The sequence below is a fragment of the Diuraphis noxia genome, unplaced genomic scaffold, assembly GCF_037042655.1.
Source record: "Diuraphis noxia isolate RWA-SAM2 unplaced genomic scaffold, SU_Dnox_SAM2 contig0001, whole genome shotgun sequence".
Classification (NCBI taxonomy): Eukaryota; Metazoa; Arthropoda; class Insecta; order Hemiptera; family Aphididae; genus Diuraphis; species Diuraphis noxia.
In genome coordinates, this window is record NW_028301711.1 from 19,947,144 (window position 1) to 19,967,655 (window position 20,512).

At 27.8% G+C, this 20,512-nt stretch overlaps 3 protein-coding genes and 1 pseudogene across 3 annotated transcripts; 2 read left to right on the forward strand and 2 right to left on the reverse strand.

Annotated features, from left to right (window-relative positions):
• The first annotated feature begins 11,814 nt into the window (after positions 1-11,814).
• On the forward strand, positions 11,815-12,889 carry LOC149060263 (uncharacterized). The gene is made up of 3 exons (XM_089220403.1): positions 11,815-12,325; positions 12,393-12,641; positions 12,722-12,889. Exons 1-3 carry the CDS (start codon positions 12,125-12,127, stop codon positions 12,848-12,850), a joined length of 579 nt encoding a protein of 192 aa, XP_089076529.1. The 5' UTR covers positions 11,815-12,124; the 3' UTR covers positions 12,851-12,889.
• A 61-nt stretch (positions 12,890-12,950) lies between these two features.
• Positions 12,951-14,940, forward strand: LOC149060264 (52 kDa repressor of the inhibitor of the protein kinase-like). The gene is made up of 6 exons (XM_089220283.1): positions 12,951-13,077; positions 13,142-13,684; positions 13,878-14,036; positions 14,174-14,363; positions 14,426-14,742; positions 14,803-14,940. The coding sequence occupies exons 1-6, from the start codon at positions 13,057-13,059 to the stop codon at positions 14,914-14,916; spliced, it is 1,344 nt and encodes a 447-aa protein (XP_089076409.1). The 5' UTR covers positions 12,951-13,056; the 3' UTR covers positions 14,917-14,940.
• A 2,940-nt stretch (positions 14,941-17,880) lies between these two features.
• Positions 17,881-18,764, reverse strand: LOC149060265 (52 kDa repressor of the inhibitor of the protein kinase-like). The gene is made up of 2 exons (XM_089228564.1): positions 17,968-18,764; positions 17,881-17,896 (listed from the first exon to the last, which is right to left on the reverse strand). Exons 1-2 carry the CDS (start codon positions 18,762-18,764, stop codon positions 17,881-17,883), a joined length of 813 nt encoding a protein of 270 aa, XP_089084690.1.
• Positions 18,765-19,370: 606 nt separating this feature from the next.
• On the reverse strand, positions 19,371-20,423 carry LOC149060266 (uncharacterized; annotated as a pseudogene).
• Between the last annotated feature and the right edge of the window lie 89 nt (positions 20,424-20,512).

Sequence of the window (20,512 nt, forward strand, 5' to 3'; positions counted from 1 at the left end):
GTCAAGTCAAAAATGCTAATTGTTCAGGAGAAAAATAAAACGTTTCTATTCTTTAATTTGTTAGAATAGTTATTTCTGTCTCATAAACGTATTTATTTTCAGATTTTCATTCAACTTTAAATCTTAAATAATTTTAAGACTTTTGAAAGTGACTTATTGACATTATTGACACAAACAATATCTGCTTGACATTAATAATACCACTGATTTGGTTTTATAGAAGTCAGTGGTATCATACTATGTAAAATTTTAAGTTGTTATAGGAATAACCTTTTACAGAAAATTTTTTTTTTATTATTCTCAATTTGGTGTAAAAGTTCTATAAAATGTATGAAAGATTGATGAACACATACTTTTTTTTAAACTAGGTACCTACTTAGTTTATTTGGTAACAACTTTGAAAAGAATAGTTTTACAGAATATTACCTATGTAAGAAAACCAATGAAAAAATCTATAAGTATTAGTACACAGTATATTAATATACGTCAGTAGGTAGAAGGTACATGGTTTATTATAAATATAATATAGGTACTATATAGGTACTTACAGAAAAAATAAAACTTAATATCATAATACGCCACATAGATTTTACAATGCCATATCTATTCATGTCTTTATATCTTGATAAAATATTAAAAATCTTATTAGGTACTTGAAATAGCACGAGGAAATGGGAAATTCTAATATGGAAAAATTTTATGGCTAAATAAAGTGAAATAACAATCATCAAAATAAAAATTCACTTTTAGTTTAAATAATTGTGTAAAAACAAATAATAGTTAATAGGAACTTAATATTTTACTTAATATAAATGTTTCATAACTTGAATATAGTTTAAAAAAAAAAAAAAACAACATAAACAATATAACTTTTTAGTAGGTATAAACCTAACATTGTATAAAATAATGGGTACTCGACAAATATTAAAATTAAATGTATTTTAACAATGGGTTCTTAAAAAAAAAAAACTAATTAGAATTTCACCTTCCGAGAATAAAATCAATATTTCTTACCGTTAAAAATGTTGTTAACTTAAATTGTTGTCTTGATGTTGATGCAAAAGAGAGCAGAAATAAAAATCTATATTATAATTTAATGTCGAACACTAAACGAACTGGGGTTTGACCATCACATTCTGTTTTTCAGGATGGTTTTTTATCAAGCATCTTAACGATGACAAATGAGTTGATGATATTATGGTAATGATTTAGTAATAGCTATTTGTTCACAAAAATGTCACCGATATGATTAATTTACTTTTAAATTTAAAAATAATTTTGATAAGGATTAATGGATATCGATGTACTCTTACTTATTATAGCTATTAAAATAATTTTAATAAACTAAATATCTATTATTATCATTATAACATTTAGTTTTATCAAAATAATTGTATTGAACTACTATAATTGTTCAGGACAACATAGAAATGTCACGGAAAAACATTTATGAAAAAATAAAATAAAATCACAGCAACAAAGTTTTAGACGCAGCCTGTAGCGCTTTGATAGAATATCAATTCCAACAAACAATCTATGGGTAACTCCAACCAGTCTAGTTTGCTCGCCACCTGACCATGTGACTCTTTTTGCCATTCATTCTGAGATGTGCGTTATTAGATATCCTGTTAGTTGTAGGTAATGTAACGATGGTCGCTTTCTGAATTCAAGTAAAATTTTTGATCGCCGTCACCGGTTCCAACCGAGCAAAGGTAACACCGACAATCAATAAAATAAAACCCCAAAAAATACATTTTAAAATGACATAGCGTGTATATAAAGTATAACAATATACTCTAAAAGCTTCATATACCAACAAATAATATTTTTAAATTATAACAAAAAAATTAAATCGTCATTGTTGGTGATACAAGTTGTTATAATTAGTTCTTAAAAATGCAGCTTACACATATTTTTTATCAGTTTTATTATATCATGTTATTTTTATAATTTATATGTCATAATTAATACACCGGGTTGCATGAATAATCACTCAAAAATTAATGAATCAATAGTGAGTTAATGATTTAGTTTCCCATGATTGGTCAATTAAATTGTAGGTATTAAGCCATTAATACATTTTTCATATAACCTGACAAATAATATGAATATTAGAAAATGTTACCCTAATTTAATATATGGCCCATGATTTCACTACCTAGCAACGATAATAACATAAGGATAGGACTTATAATATAATATTAAAAACGATTAAAAAGGTGCTTTAAACATGATTAAAACAAAAACTTAATTATTTACATTTATAATTTAAAGTACCTACTGGGTTTTGTTCAAGATTTCCTTTACCAAAAAAAAAAAAAATAATAAATATATTTGTAGATTGCAAAATTTGTTACAAAAACAGATTCAAAATATTAACTAAACATAATAAATTATTTACAATGTATAGGTACACGTTCTAGAATAAAATAGATTAAAAAAAAAATCATATAATCTGCAGGATTATTGTATAAAAACTAGGTAGGTATATAATAATGAGTATGTTAGTATGCAATATGTATATTAGATATAACAAGGTATATAGATTTTAGGTACAAATAGTTCTATTAAATACGAATAAAATACATTTTTCTATAAACAATAATAATTAATAAAGTATACAAACGCCATATTTATTATAAACTTAGATTCATTCAACCAGGTGAGGTCATGTGGATGGTAGATCCAACTATAATACCAAATGGCAAATACTAATCCAAGATTCTAAGTTTTCAACGTCTTATGTAGTTATGGCGATAAATATGACTAATATGGACTTATGGTTAGTACTAAGTACACGAGGTAATCGGAAAAAAAATCACCAGACTACAATATTACTCATAACCTCATTCACAGATATTTATTAAACATTAATATATTATATCTATAATTACCACATTATTAATATTGAATTATAAATACGTATTTTATATTATATCATTCAATAAATTAATATAGTTGTTAGAAAAACAAAGTTTTTATTAAAAAATTATATTTTTTAAGTTTTTTACTTTTTTGAATAACAACATTGAGTTTTAATTTTATATTCCAAAGCAGAATATTTTATAAACTAATTTTATGTTTGTATAAGTCTGTAAAAATTAAATCCCCGAAATAAAATATTAAATTTTTTGTAACATTTTGACGATAATTTATACTATATAAGATTTTTAAATGTTATTTAATATGATTGTTGTGTGCAGTATAGTTTGTACCTACCGGTTACCTTTTGATAATATATATTATAAGGTAAAAGGTTACAATTACCTATCTTATCTGTAATGGGCTCACTAAAAAAATTAAATATCTATTATTATCATTATAACATTTAGTTTTATCAAAATAATTGTATTGAACTACTATAATTGTTCAGGACAACATAGAAATGTCATAATCAAACAAAGTTTTTATTAAAAAATTATATTTTTTAAGTTTTTTACTTTTTTGAATAACAACATTGAGTTTTAATTTTATATTCCAAAGCAGATTAAAATAAAATATTATTATCTAATACTATTATTATTACTCGTAAATCGTTTCCCAAATTTTATATAGGTAGATAGTTGTACTTTACACGTTATTCATTAGAAATAAAGAAATAATGCAAAACACTCACATTCATATCGTTAAGTATTTGGTTATTCCCACAATTATTATTTTTATATATATAATATACACACACACACACATATATATAAATATATATATATATATATCTAATATCAATAAGTTATAAAAATCAAAATATAATTTTAAATATATGAAATTTATATTAGGACAAATTAATAAAGTAACTCGTTAATGCCCAGCCTTTAATATGTGTATTGTGTACCCTTATTGTATAATATACGAATTGATGTCCAGACAGCTCAAAGCGATTGGATTTTTCATGTCCAATAAACTAATATTTTTTAAGATCGTTTTCGTTGTCAAAACTACAATATTATTTGTATGTAATTAAATTAAATTAATAATACATAATAAATAATAATAATTAAATTAAATTAAATTATCTTTGGGACTTGTATACAAATTGAACTTAACTTGTATGACATTGACATGGCGCGCACCCGTTGGACAACCATTACAATATCTTTAATCGTGTTTATAAGTCGTAGTAAATACAAAATTATTTTCAGATTGATATTGAGATTGAGATGACTTTGCATGCGTCATACGCGTACGTTTAGGTACTATATAAAGTTAGGGTTGCCAGATTTTAAAATCATCAAACCAGAACATCATATTATAAAATAATAAATATCTGTTATTTTATTTAAAAATAATAAACCAATACGATTTTTTTTACTTAAACTACATTTATTTCATTTACATTTATTAGTTATAAGTTAATTTTGAGATTTTTCTGTTGAATGGATTTTTTCAATACAGCTTTATTATTCTTTATTTTTTCATAAGAATTGATTACAAGTTAGACCAAAATTCATTTTACATACCATTAGACCTCTTACAATATTTTATTCATCCATCAAGTCAATACACTGATAATAATTGTATTTATAAAATTATATTATATAGACGATTTACCTAATGGTCAATCGTAAAGAAATAGATTGACAAATAAACCTGGAACTGTGTCGATGAAATTTAAATAACATAATACGATATAATCATGTAATAATATTATGTACAATATTATTCCATGTTTCGTTATTAAATAATACTATATTAAAGTTATTTTCGCTCGGCTTCCATTAACCGACAGTGGCGTATTTAGGATTTTTTCTAGGGGGTGGATGACAAGAACTGTAGTAAACAGACCCGTGGGGGCAACGCCCCCCACACCCCCCAACAACACTACAATGACATAATTACTTTAAATTGCATATAAATATTTATTTTTATAATATATAATTTTCATATTATAATACATCTTAATATAATCAGTAACAATCTCAGTAGTCTCATTTAATACTTATAAAAGAAGGTCAATTTTTCTTGGGTTTAATGCCAGCTCATCTATGACTTCATCAACTTTTATTTCAATGTCTCGATGTATAGACATCAATGATAAACCGTTTAATCTCGTCTAAATGTACATTTATAACGTAAGTTTATTTTATTATAAAGGATCAAATAATTCAATTACCTCTTTCATAGAATTTCTCAAATACGTTTTTATACGTTTCATGCTTGAAAAACTTCTCTCTGGTTCAGCTGTTGAGACAGGACGTGTGCAAAATATTTTTATCAAAAAATGTACATTGGGGAAAACATCTTTGTCACATATTTTTATTGCTTCTAAGGCATTTTTGAACACAGCATCCTGAATTTTATTTTTCCAAATCTGTAATTCACTGATACAAATATCAAAAGTTTCAACATGGGGTGAATAAAATTCAACAAGTGTTTTGAATTCTTCCCTCTCTTCTTTATTCAAGCTTGTTTTGAAAAGACAATCAAATCCTAAAATAAAAAAAATATATTATACATGCAACATTTACTAGATTAAAAAAAATACTACTCACCATTAAATATTGATTTATGATTTAAAAATCTGGTTGACAATTGACTGATAAAATTATCTAAGTATGGCACAAACACCGTCACTCTGTAATAATCTTCAACTGAATTAGTATTGGGTGGATTTTCTCTGTTTGTTTGTTTTCCTACAACTCTTTTCTTTGTCAATTCCAAATCAAATTCACTAGCTATTTTCTGTTAACATAAATAATATATTAATTGTGTTATATTATTTTAAGAGAGTTCACCTCAGAACAATTTTTTTAATTTTTTTTATAATTAATTTTATTAAATATTTATATTTTAACAAATAAAATCCAATGCTAAATTACCTCTACATTTTCATATAAAATATGAAATTCATTTTTGGCATCTTCTCTAATTTTTTTTAGCGTTATTAATAAAACTTCAATCATATTAACAGTACATTTTAAATCGATACGTTCTTTCTGCAATAATTTACATAGTGGAAGTCCAAAAGAAAAAAGTAACTAGACAAATTAAAATATTATTAAAGATACACATAGTTTACACCACACAATAAGGATCATACTTTACTAATAAAGTGTCAAATAGCATAAACTGGTGGAGTTTAATCCATAAAATTCCACTGGTAAGCGCTAACTGACACTTTAAAGAAAATTGTAAGAACGGCCCTAAATGTATTAAAAAAATAGTAGGTACCTTTGTGACACTTAAGGCAATTAGGAACTCAGAATCAAGTATACATTTTTTAAGGATACTTGCATCTGTTGTATCACTCCATTCTGAACAAATTGTATCAAGTGCTTTAACTACAACAGGAAATAGTTCATAGAAATCATTCAGAGAATCATATTTTTGTACCCATCTGGTAACACAAAGTCTTTTAAGGGTTTTGACACGAAACTCTGTATCACTTTTCTCTATTTCACTTATCAGTACATTTTGCCTTTTAGGGGTATTGAAAAATACATAAAGTTTTTCAACTACTCCTAAGCAATTTCTTATTGATTTGATGTTGCATGAAGTAGATACAGCAAGATTCAAACTATGCGCAGCACAATGTACATATAACGCCTTTGGATATTTTTGTCTTATGACTTCACAGTGAAGTATCAGAAGAATTAGAAATACTATGTGGAAAAATAAAAAATAGAAAAACACAAAACTTTTTAACTTCCAGTGTAAATTCGATGCTTTTAGAACTAGAAACAAAAAATAAATTATTAATCGAGAGCATTTATTTTTACCATTTAATGCTACAAATTACAATGCAACATTATTATTTATTATGTACAATTTTAACATTTACCTTTATGTGACTGGAAAGGTATCCGCGTAACTTTTTAGTTTTTAAATTTATTTTTCTCTTAAATTTTTAGTATGCATGTTTTGTAATTCCGTGACATTTTTCAATAGTATATACAGTTAACGAAATTATATTTTTTAACTGAAAAATGTTTAATTATTTAATTTAAAAAAAATTCTTACTTTTCATACGTTTTAAGGACGTAGTAGGTACCCGGGTACCTCTATATATTTTATACAAATTAAGATTTAATTTACAGAAATAAAAAGTTTCATCTTGTTTGATTATAATTTTTTATTTTATTTAACTTTTACTTTTTGCTTTACTAACAAACAGAATAAAAATATTTACATAACTATTAGATATTATTACATTAATTTTGCCTATTTATTACATTTTTCGCAAATTACTTTGTTTATTGAGTGTTCATTGCAGACTGGCTTTGAGCAAGTAGAACAAGCTTTTCGAGTTTTCCGTTGTTTATGATTCAATTCTCGGCATACCTGGCAGCTTCCAACTATTTGAATACGTCCAGAAGCATCACGAGTTGGCAAATCATTAGGAATAGAAATAACTTGATGTATTGGCCGCCCAAGAACCATTTCCATTGCACTACGGGTAAAATGATTTCCTACTACTTTTGGTATGGAAGTACGGATTTCTATTGCAGGCATACATAACTGATTTGCAAGCTCTTTCAAAAATCTTCGGCGTCGGTCAGTTGAGTTAAATCTTTGATTGTGTTCTGTGTATATAATATATGCAGATAAAGCAGCAATATCAATCATGTTATAAAAAAAAGCTAGTGGCCATCGATTAGTTCTACGCTTCACTGTATACTCTGATAACATTTTATCCATTGTATCTACACCTCCTTTTGTTTGATTATAATATTTTATAATTTCTGGCTTGGAGGTAGCAGTTTGCTCTACGTCATCTGTCATATGCATTGTAGATAAAAGGATAACCGATTTGTTTTTTTTTGGAACATATGAACAAAGAGTTGCATCTTTTCTAAATGCAAAGTTTGTAGAATTTATGGCTCTCTCTTTCAACGGTTGCATGTTGGGAGGCAAAAATCTTTTATTTTTTCTGACAGTACCTACTAAAGTCATATTCCAAGAATTTAATGTGGTAGCCAGATGCATACTTGTAAAAAAATTGTCTGTTGTCACATTTCGTCCAGAACCATTATACGTAGCAACTAAATCTAGAACTGTTCTTTCACCTACATTTACTTGACGTTCACCATCTTGCGGTTTACCAGTGTATATTTTACCTTGCAGAGGATATGCGTTTGCTGCATCGCAAGCCCAGAATATTTTTATTCCATATTTTGCAGGTTTCGATGGAATGTACTGTGTAAATTTTGTATGTCCTCTATAAGGAAATAGTTGTTCATCTACTGTTATATTTTCTGTAGGTTTATAGTTTTTTTGTAAGTTGTAAATGAGCATTGTCCAAATATCACGAATTGGCGCAGCTTTATCTGTAGTTATACGTATATTACGTGTGTTTACATTATCAAAACGAATAAACCTTAGCAACATTTTAAATCGATCTCGAGGCATAGCAGCACGAATAAGAGGTAACGAATCGAATTTCCACATTTCTGATAAGTGTTCTTTATTAGATCGATGTACACCAGATACAAGAAGGATTCCTAAGAATGCATCAAATTCTTCTTCAGTAAATGGTTTGAATGTTTTTGTTGGTGGTCGATTAGTTCCTGGAAATTCGTCCGTTAGTTTTTTGTTGTAATCTTCTGTAACTTGTTGTCCTTTTCTTTTGGTTTCTCTCAAGATTATGTCACACATTTCTTTTGTCATGATAGATTTGAATATCTCTTTTGCTTTATATAATGCAGTGGAACTTGATGGTCCAGGTTTTTGGCGCAAAATATTACGAGAACTTGTTTGAGATTGAGGAAATGGTGTATAATACCATTGAGTACCATATTTACCAAATGTGGACATAATATCTAAAAATTCATCTTCGTTGCTTTCATCTGAATCAAATTCTTCATCGTGATTGATAACATGCTCTATATCTGCATCTGATTCTTCATTTTCAATAGCTGCTGGTTCGGGACAATATTCGTCTTCATCAGATGCGTGATAAATTTCAGCTTCAGAATCAGATTCCGACAATACTTCTCTTATTTCATCAGATGGTAATCTTAAAATAATATAAAACGTATATTGTGCATAATATTACATTATATAGCATTGTTATACTGTGTATATTATGATATTTTAGAATTATAATTATTCATATCAATATAATATATTATGTATTTATTTTATATTACCCAATGTATTTCTGTCAAACTAATTATAGGAATTTATTTACATTTCAAACAAAACAATAAAACAGAATTAGGTATAAAATAATATAAAATAATTATATCATATAATATTTTAAAGTTTCTAAAATGTATATTTGTACATTACATGTTTGAGAATGTTTCTAAATATTGTTATGACTTACCTAGATCTCCGTAGTCTTGCTGAACGACGTTGGTTATTATCCTGACAATCAGTCATATTATTTCGTAAAATTCACTAATAAATTATAAAAAAACACAAATACTTGTGTTGTAGACACGAGTTTGAGTAAAAATTAAATTAAAAGTTGTGATGTGTGCACGTCAATATACATCGATATACTAAAATGACGATCTTATAAAAACCATTATTATAAAGTGTTTGATAAAAATGGTATATCATAAAACAATTAAATTCAAACAATATATTGTACAATAATATAATATCGATAAGCTCACAACAACGAAATAATTTATCGTAAAAACACAGATAATAATATTATAAGTACCCGGGTACCTAGACCGTCATTAAAAGGTGTTTTTTGTCTCAGTCACATAAAGGTTTATTATTTAATTATGTTTAGTTATCTATAAAATTAAAAATGCATGCATCAAGCAAAATACATTTGAATTGCCTAACATAAATGACGTCCTATGAGTCAACTATAAAAGAAGGTTCTATAATGAGTAAAATGTCTTCAGTTCATCAATAACAAGTTGATAAAAATTGTCTTATCTTAAACTTATCATATTTAATTGATATTCTACTGTATTTAGCAAAACAAGGGCTGGCTTTTCGAGGTCACTCTGAAACTATTGAATCTCAAAATCAAGGTAATTAAAAGTTAATAGAAAAATATAATTTATAAAATGGCTAATTTATTTAAAGTTAAAGTACAATTTACTTATTAACTTTTTTCAGGTAATTTTAAAGAATTATGTGTTTTATTTTCAAAACACTCACAAGAATTTTCTGAAATATATAATCAAAATATTAATCTTACAAGTTGGAAAATTCAAGAAGAAATTATATCAATATGTGCTGAACAAGTAAAAAACCATATTATCAAAGAGATAGATAACATAGGATTTTTTGTTTTGATGTGTGACGAATCCCGGTATGTTTAAATTATACATTATATAATAATTAATAGGTATATATTGACTATTCATTTTAAAGGAAGTAATAGTAATAGTAAAGGAAGTAATAGTAATAATTTTTACAGGTGTTATAAAGAGGAGAAGAACAACTTTCAATTTGTGTTAGATACACTGTGAAATTACAAGCGTATGAAAGATTTTTAGGATTTGTGAATGTATCTTCAGGCCAGGATTTATGGTCTTAAAATGGTTTTAGAAACTCAAAAAGTTTCGTCGGCTAATATTACGTAAGGTAAATGATCATTCTCGTTATCTCTTGGTTGAGTTATAGATAATGTTTCATGTTCAAGTTGTTCAAAAAATTTTCCATTTTTGAAGACAGCCAAATCACTAAATTTTCCTATGCTCCAACATCAACAAATGTAAAACAATAATTTGCATCACAAATTTCCATCAACACTATAGAATAATAATGCTTTAGTTATAAAAAAGTGAACCGCTTTTGATAGGCTTAATAACGCGAATATGTTTCTCGTCTAATACTCTGATGTCTGATGCAGTTAGGGAAATTAGTATTGTTTTCAAAATCCAAAGGAATTTCTCTCCATTTTTCTTCCGTAGGTAGAGGTATGCATTCAGATTTTATTTTCCAAATTTTTTACATGCATCCTCAACGATACCACTTAATTAACCTTAATTAAAAAAAACATATATGTTTCAATTACCTATAAATTCAATATTATATTTTGAAATGTCTATTTAAAAAAAAATTTATTGGTCAAAAAGTTTTGAAAATTTAATACGTTTAAGTGTTCTCATATCGCCATTAAAAAAATCAAAAATCGTAGGTCACAATATTTTTTTATAAGCGGAGGAAATTCAAACTTTTACAAAATATGATAAAATCGCAAAAATTTGAAATTTTTTCTAGTTGAAAATTCATAAAGCTTTAACTATTTATACTTAAGGTTTGAAAATTTTGTGCAAGGTTTTCTATGAGTTTTTAATATATTTTATACACTATCTGTGTAATCGGGTGTTTGGATCTAATATGTGATCCGATTTAGACGAACGGGTCTTTTAACCGGTTCAATTTAATGAACCGATCCGTAAGAACCGAATCTTGAGAGTGATCCGAACATCCCACCTCTAGAACTAACTACTGTCTACTAACACAAACAATATAATAATTACATAGTATCATATTATCACATATATCTTATCATCAAACTATCATTACATTATTATTTATTACTACATTACGTATTTAACCATTATTATTATTATTATTACCATTGATTATAAATACTATAGATTGCTCACTGGCCGTATTTTCGGCGGCGAGGTAATAATCGGGTGCCGCTATAAGGCGCTGCGGACGCTTGGCTAGTTGGATCGGATAACGTTGTGATCGCTAGTAGTAGTCTAGGCGGCGCGCTGCAGACCGCAGGGTGGGCGCATTGCCATATATCACATATTCACATTATCATTTATCGCACAATATTATGTTATGTACTTATGTTCATAGTTCATTAGTCATTACTAATTAGTAATAATTACTACTAATTATTAGTAATTACTAATTACTAATTTCACGAGTTATTTCATGAAGTTGAAAGTCGCGGCTACGGTTATAGTTAAATGGTTAATCTCTCGGCTAGTCGAGAACGCAAGTCAATAGCAATTTGCAATTAGCAACTAGGTATGGTTCTACAATATAAAACCTAAAACGTATTGTTCGTTGGCTCCGTTCATATGTTCATCCGGTCGGTCGTTCGTCCGTCGGTCATACGGTCTGTTTACCGTTACACAAATACACAATACGATTTTTATTTAGTTTATACTGTTTATAGTTAATGTTCATTTCATACATTCTTACTTTATGTTTGTGACTATTATTTTTTTTCAATAATAATATCATCATGAAGGCAGTTAATCCAAAAATAACTTCCTTTTTTACAAGTAAGGGTAACCTTGGAGTTAAAAGGCCGTGTGAAGATGAAGATTCTGATTCAGAAAACTCAAAAAATAATCAGCCACAGGTACCTATTTGTAACGATGTAATTTCAACCGATATAAGTTTGTTTGTCAATCGACGTCTATCTGACGAAGAAAAACTATTGGTAAGAGTTAATTATTATATAGATTATAAGACTATAGGTAATTAAAATGGTATTTTGACTGTTCAAGGTTTTAAAAAATGTATGGAAGCCCCAAAAAAATTATGACTTTCCGTTATTGGAACTTAATAAAGGCAGGAGCTTAAAATTTCAGTATGCATGGCTTGATAAATATTCTTGGCTTGCTTATTCTAAAGCTTTAAATGGTGCTTTTTGCAAGTACTGCGTAGTATTTGCTGGTAATACAGGTGGTGTTGGAAACCAGCCTTTGGGAAATCTTGTAATATCTCCTTTCCAGCAGTTTAAAAATGCACATAGAGTAAAAAAAAAAAAAACATTGTACCAAAATATAATTGTTTTTTTGATCTTTTAAAACTTATCTTACACTTATCTGTACAGACTTTAGGTGTTCATCAAGCTAGAGAATATCATATTGCTTCAGTTACTGACTCTGAACATTTTATTAGAATAAAAGAAAATAATCAGCCGACAATAGTTGAAAAAATAGATTCTAACAGGTCAGCTTAACAAAACTCAATGCAATACTGTAAAATGAGTTGCATGAGTATATTATGTAGTAGAACTATAACACTTTATATGGTTAGTTATATTTTTATAACCAACACTCCACAGACGTGCTAAAATCATCGAAAATAGAAAAAGACTGATTCCGATCATAGAATGTGTTTTGTTGTGTGGACGTGAAGAAATTCCATTGAGAGGGCATAGTGACTATGGGAGAATTATTGTTGATGGTATGCCCCTTATTTTTTTTTTATTCTTATACTGTATTATTATTTTGTATTCATAATTGATTAGATGACCATGACGGATCTAGAGAAGGCAATTCTGCAATTGCAGAGCAATTCATCGAATTTACACTGGAAGTTAAAAAGTTTTGTGTTTTTCTATTTTTTATTTTTCCACATAGTATTTCTAATTCTTCTGATACTTCACTGTGAAGTCATAAGACAAAAATATCCAAAGGCGTTATATGTACATTGTGCTGCGCATAGTTTGAATCTTGCTGTATCTACTTCATGCAACATCAAATCAATAAGAAATTGCTTAGGAGTAGTTGAAAAACTTTATGTATTTTTCAATACCTCTAAAAGGCAAAATGTACTGATAAGTGAAATAGAGAAAAGTGATACAGAGTTTCGTGTCAAAACCCTTAAAAGACTTTGTGTTACCAGATGGGTACAAAAATATGATTCTCTGAATGATTTCTATGAACTATTTCCTGTTGTAGTTAAAGCACTTGATACAATTTGTTCAGAATGGAGTGATACAACAGATGCAAGTATCCTTAAAAAATGTATACTTGATTCTGAGTTCCTAATTGCCTTAAGTGTCACAAAGGTACCTACTATTTTTTTAATACATTTAGGGCCGTTCTTACAATTTTCTTTAAAGTGTCAGTTAGCGCTTACCAGTGGAATTTTATGGATTAAACTCCACCAGTTTATGCTATTTGACACTTTATTAGTAAAGTATGATCCTTATTGTGTGGTGTAAACTATGTGTATCTTTAATAATATTTTAATTTGTCTAGTTACTTTTTTCTTTTGGACTTCCACTATGTAAATTATTGCAGAAAGAACGTATCGATTTAAAATGTACTGTTAATATGATTGAAGTTTTATTAATAACGCTAAAAAAAATTAGAGAAGATGCCAAAAATGAATTTCATATTTTATATGAAAATGTAGAGGTAATTTAGCATTGGATTTTATTTGTTAAAATATAAATATTTAATAAAATTAATTATAAAAAAAATTAAAAAAATTGTTCTGAGGTGAACTCTCTTAAAATAATATAACACAATTAATATATTATTTATGTTAACAGAAAATAGCTAGTGAATTTGATTTGGAATTGACAAAGAAAAGAGTTGTAGGAAAACAAACAAACAGAGAAAATCCACCCAATACTAATTCAGTTGAAGATTATTACAGAGTGACGGTGTTTGTGCCATACTTAGATAATTTTATCAGTCAATTGTCAACCAGATTTTTAAATCATAAATCAATATTTAATGGTGAGTAGTATTTTTTTTAATCTAGTAAATGTTGCATGTATAATATATTTTTTTTATTTTAGGATTTGATTGTCTTTTCAAAACAAGCTTGAATAAAGAAGAGAGGGAAGAATTCAAAACACTTGTTGAATTTTATTCACCCCATGTTGAAACTTTTGATATTTGTATCAGTGAATTACAGATTTGGAAAAATAAAATTCAGGATGCTGTGTTCAAAAATGCCTTAGAAGCAATAAAAATATGTGACAAAGATGTTTTCCCCAATGTACATTTTTTGATAAAAATATTTTGCACACGTCCTGTCTCAACAGCTGAACCAGAGAGAAGTTTTTCAAGCATGAAACGTATAAAAACGTATTTGAGAAATTCTATGAAAGAGGTAATTGAATTATTTGATCCTTTATAATAAAATAAACTTACGTTATAAATGTACATTTAGACGAGATTAAACGGTTTATCATTGATGTCTATACATCGAGACATTGAAATAAAAGTTGATGAAGTCATAGATGAGCTGGCATTAAACCCAAGAAAAATTGACCTTCTTTTATAAGTATTAAATGAGACTACTGAGATTGTTACTGATTATATTAAGATGTATTATAATATGAAAATTATATATTATAAAAATAAATATTTATATGCAATTTAAAGTAATTATGTCATTGTAGTGTTGTTGGGGGGTGTGGGGGGCGTTGCCCCCACGGGTCTGTTTACTACAGTTCTTGTCATCCACCCCCTAGAAAAAATCCTAAATACGCCACTGGTTCTTATCACCATCTATCGAGAGTTTTAATGTACGCCACCGAAAAACCAGCCAGTGAGCAATCTATAGTATTTATAATCAATGTTATTACGTATATAATCATTATTTAGAAATCAGCGTTGACCTACTATCGTCTAACCTACTTGCACGATGCACCCCCCTGATAAAATTCCTGGCGGCGCCTATGGCCTTCACAATCAGTTGTTTCATCAATTGAAACCCAAATTTTCTTGTCGGTTACATAACTTTGAATTTTATTCATTGTTTTTTGATAGCACTCTGATAAATAGTTTTTACGCATTGTCGATTCATCAGGTATCTCTTTCCTGTATACTTTTCCAAAAAATAGCGTTGTTGACTTTATTTAATGGTATGTTTGCTGAAGTCAATGCTCTAAATAAATCTAAGTTGTATGACGATATTTTTGTGTTTGATATTAATTGTTGTTTATTTTAACTTTAGGCATAACTGAGTGATTTAATAATCAAATACGTTCACGACAAAATACGAAACGTGCAATATACGGTACTCTACATCGGTCGTAGACAAGACGGAAACTATAACTATAAATTATTAAACGTTCTGATAAAATTTGAATGGCTCGCAGTTTTAAGATAAGTTTTGACTGCGAAAATTTACGAGGCTTATCGAAAATTATATTTAAGTAGGTATCCCACTGTGCAATATTCAGTCCTAGAGACATCGAAAAGAGGTTATTTTGCGATCTGCGATGTTCATTATTAAATTTAATCCCAGGGATATCTTACAGAGATCAACTGGGTATGCTAATGCCCAGTTGAGTGATATTATAATTGAACATTACTAGTCTGTTACACAATCTCCATCTATAGTACAGCTACAGCATAACGTCTAAGCAACATTAAATTGTTAGTACCTCAAGATGAAGAATAATTAAACTACTATGTAATGTTCAAAATGTAACTACCATGAGAGGTTGATCAGTAGCACAAACCAAGAGGAAGGGGGTTTCCCGGATCTGGACCCCCCTCCTTTTAAAAACTATAGTACATACTACTTATGTATCAGATTTTTTTCCTTAGTTAAAATCTCTATATTTGAACAAGTATGAATCACTCACGCATTGAAAAAATTTAGCACACGTCACTGATTATGGTTCTTTTTTGATTTTTTAGTTAAAATATTTTTAATTAAATAATGGAAATTTGACCAATATAATATAAATCACTTTTATTGAAATGCATAAAAATTATATACATATTATGCGAATATATTTTATATTATAATAAATACATGAATAATATAAAATAATGCCTAAATAATATTTTTAGATATTCTATAGTATTATACTATAGTTTATAACATTAAAAACAAAATTATAATTAATGTCCTTAATTATAGTCAGAATATAATTAATTGATTTAATATTTAAATGAAATAATAAAAACCAACTTTTAAAAGAATAAATTAACAGTAAAAAAAAAAAATAATAATAAAGGAATATTACTATATAGGTTTACCTATAAACTCAACACTGATTATATTTTACATTTAAATGTGTTAGGTATACGAGTATATATATTTATTTGAAAAATGTATTTCATAATACTGAATAATTAAGTTATAAAATTAAGAATCGAATGTAACCTTATTTAAGGTATATGTGTTGGCACAGTAAAATAATGTAAAACTTATAATTTATAGAAAAAACATTTTATACAAAAAAAAATAAAATTAATGAAAAAAAAAATCAGTACTCCTACAATATATTGTCACATATTGATAATAATAATAATGCTAATAACTTGGGTGTAAGTTGGTGTTGACATATGTACAGTGGTTGACTTGGGGGGGACGCGGGGGGACTGAGTACCTCAACTAATTTTTAGGATACGCTAGCGTACCCCTACTTTTTTTAGTGACCCCCCTCTACCATGTTCATATGAGTAGGTACGCTAATTTTTTAAAAGTAACTAGAGTACCTCTACTACTTTTTTCCCAAGTCAACCACTGCATATGTATAAAAAAACTTATTTATAATACCGATACCATGATGATAAAATTATATAATTCAATGTAACCTTATGTAAAATAACACAGCTTATAAAAAATCAAATATATTAATAATAATAAAGAAAAATACAGTACTGTTGCAATAGGTATATGGTATCCCGTCAATTGATCGCATGACAATTGCTCGAAAACTATTGATCGAAAAACAATTGCTCGCATGGGCGCCGTGAGGGGGGTGCAAGGGGGTGCACTTGCACCCCTTTGCTTGACAAAAAAAAAATAATTAAAAAATTAAATTAAAAAAATTGAATGGTATTAAAACTATTTTATTTTGCATAATCATCTACATTATTTCTACTATTTATTACTATACATTTATACTTATTTTACATTATTGTCTATATATATTATTCATATTATGTATTATAATACTTATTTTTTAAATAATAATTGTAAACGCCTAGGTTTTTTCCAAATTCTTCAATTGAATTTTCAATGAATTTGGTATCCTCTTCTAGTCTCTTTCTATGTACACTCATCATACACAATTCGGACAATCGGTCATCACCCATAGTGGCTCTGTTCCATGTCTTGACTCGTCTTAAAGTGCTGAATGAACGTTCAATGCTGCAAGTTGTTGTTGGAAGAGTTGCTCCGATCTTGATTGCGTCGGCTACAGCTGGATAAAAATCTTTTGACATTTCGATCAAATCTAAGTATTCAATAGAATCCAATGGTTTTGTACCATTTTTCCACATTTCATACCATGTTGTGGCTTCAGTTACAAAATTTGATGACAAAATATTTCCATAGAGTTTTACAATATCATTTGATGTGCAAATAAACTGTTCTTTACTCATGTTTTTCATAGCATAGGGATGAAGATCCATTAGAGAAAATGATTGATTGTGAATTTTAGAAAAGCGATCTTTTAATGATGATATAACTGAATCTAGATAAGGAACGAAAATGGATATTCTGAAAAACTCTTCATGGTTTGTAGATGGATGATTTGATCTTTGACTTTGTCGTGCAGCTACTCGAGGTGGACGTATTTCAACATCAAGTTCTTCAGCAATTTCTTTAGATTTTGCAAATAATACGGTAAATTCAGTCGACGAATCATTTCTATACAACTGCAAAATATCAACTAGTTTGGTTATGTGATTGTTCACCGTTTTCAAATTTATATTAACTTGTTGAAGTAGATTGCATACTGGTTCAAATTTAGCGGAATAAACTGCTATTACTTGCAATGTAACAATAAAAACTGGTGTAGTAGCAGCAGTAAAGAGTTGATAAGATTTAATTTTGGTTTTTGCATTTGCTGTACTTTTTGATAGTTCTTCCAAAGCTTTGACAATAACAATAAAATTGTCAGCAAAAATTCTAATACTCTTATATTTTGCTGACCAACGAGTTTCACAAAGTAAAGGAATATTGGGAATAATTTTTCTACGCAACGTGCTCTCTCTAAAAAAATTTATTATTTCTTTTATGATCCCGGTTGTATTTCTTACTTCACTTACGTTATTTAAATCATTAAATACAAGATTCAATACGTGACTAGCACAATGGAAGAATAGTGCCATAGGATAAGCTTCATTAATTAATTTTTGAACGCCACTTATATGCCCAGCCATTGTAGCGCATCCATCATATCCTTGGCCCACAAGTTGATTCAAATCTAAATTACAATTTTCTAAAAATTCAATGATGGTTTTGGCAATGGATTTAGAATCTAGTTTTGTAAGAGGCGAGTAACCAAGAAATTCTTCACAAATTTTGTGCTTTTGAAACTTAACGTCGTAAAACAAATACCGAACACCTATTGACAATTGCTCGCAACGGCAATTGATCGAAAAGAAATAATTGCTCGCATAACTAAAAATTATATTATTATTATATTATTGATGTCATATTATTTTTTTTTAAAAAGGTCATAATATAAAATTGCTAAATAATTTTAAAAATTGTCGTATAAAATTGCTAAATAATTTTAAACAATGTTCTTATAAAATTGATAAATAATATTTAAAAAATGGTCATATAACATAAATAAATAACATTTAAAAAATGGTCATACAAAATAACTAAATAATTTCAAAAAAAGGTCATATAAAATAACTAAATAATATAAAAAAATGGTCATATAAAATTGATAGTTTATATATAAAAAAGGATAGATAATATGTAAAATTAAAACTAAATTTGCAGTTGAAAATTATAAGCTATTCCACGTAGATAATCTAGAATAAATATATCATTATAATCAGTACAAATTTTTTTAATTCTCTTAGCCCTGCCTTGGTATTTTTTTTTTTCTGTGGTTCTATGCCAGATATATGTATACTGCTCAATTTTTAGTCGATTTATGCTTTCTTCTTTCTTTAAAGCTTCAATAAAACGCCATACTGATGGATGTTTTCCACTTAAGATTGACGTAAAACAGTTATGCCAACCTTCAATGGAATTATTTGTTGTAGCTATATCTTGTTCTATTCTTAAAAAAACAGTTCCACATTTCAATTTCAATTTTTGGTTGTTTTCGTCTTCTTCTTCTGTCTAATTTACCTAACCAGGTATTTTCAAAATAGTCTAAAAATTGCTCTAATATTTCTTCATTTTCCGTATAATAATTACTTTCAATTAAAATATTATAAGAACTTATGACATCTTCCTTAGGTACAAATGCTAAAGCTGGTAACATTCTTAATTGCAATGCAAATTCAGGGTCTTCACGGTATTTTTTTTGCAAGCCAAATTCCTGAACATGACGCCACATACACTGGGACAAATGAAAAAAACACATTTACTTTAGTACTAGGAAATTCTGTTTGAATTGCATTAATAGTAGCTTTTTCATGATCAATCATTATAGTTTTTGGATTTAAATTTGGTTTTAATGACTTTAAAGCATTAAACATTCGACGATAGGTATCTTCTTTTTTATCAGGTAGTAATACAAAGACACTGGGAATTAAATTTGAATATCATATACCATGAATTGTGTATAATTGTGTAAAAATCGGTGGAGTTACCGAAAACGTTCCATCACAGAACCAATGTTCACAATTCTCCATAAAATCCAAATTTTTTTGTGTAGTGAAAATTAAAATACGCGGGTGGTTTGTGCCACTGTCATAATGCAAAAATAACTCACCGTCACTTGTATTTCGATACTGCTTAGGAATAATAAAATCAAAATTATTTGGGTTAGGTGGAGAAGCTTCTTCTCTTTGTCGAAGACGTCGAATTGTTCTTTTTAATGTTTGAACACTTGGCATATCTGCAGCAAGAGCACTTGGTAACTAATTATATAAAAAAATATTTTTATTTAATTTAAAAATTACTGTTATATATTTATATTAGCTATAGTAAAATATAATAT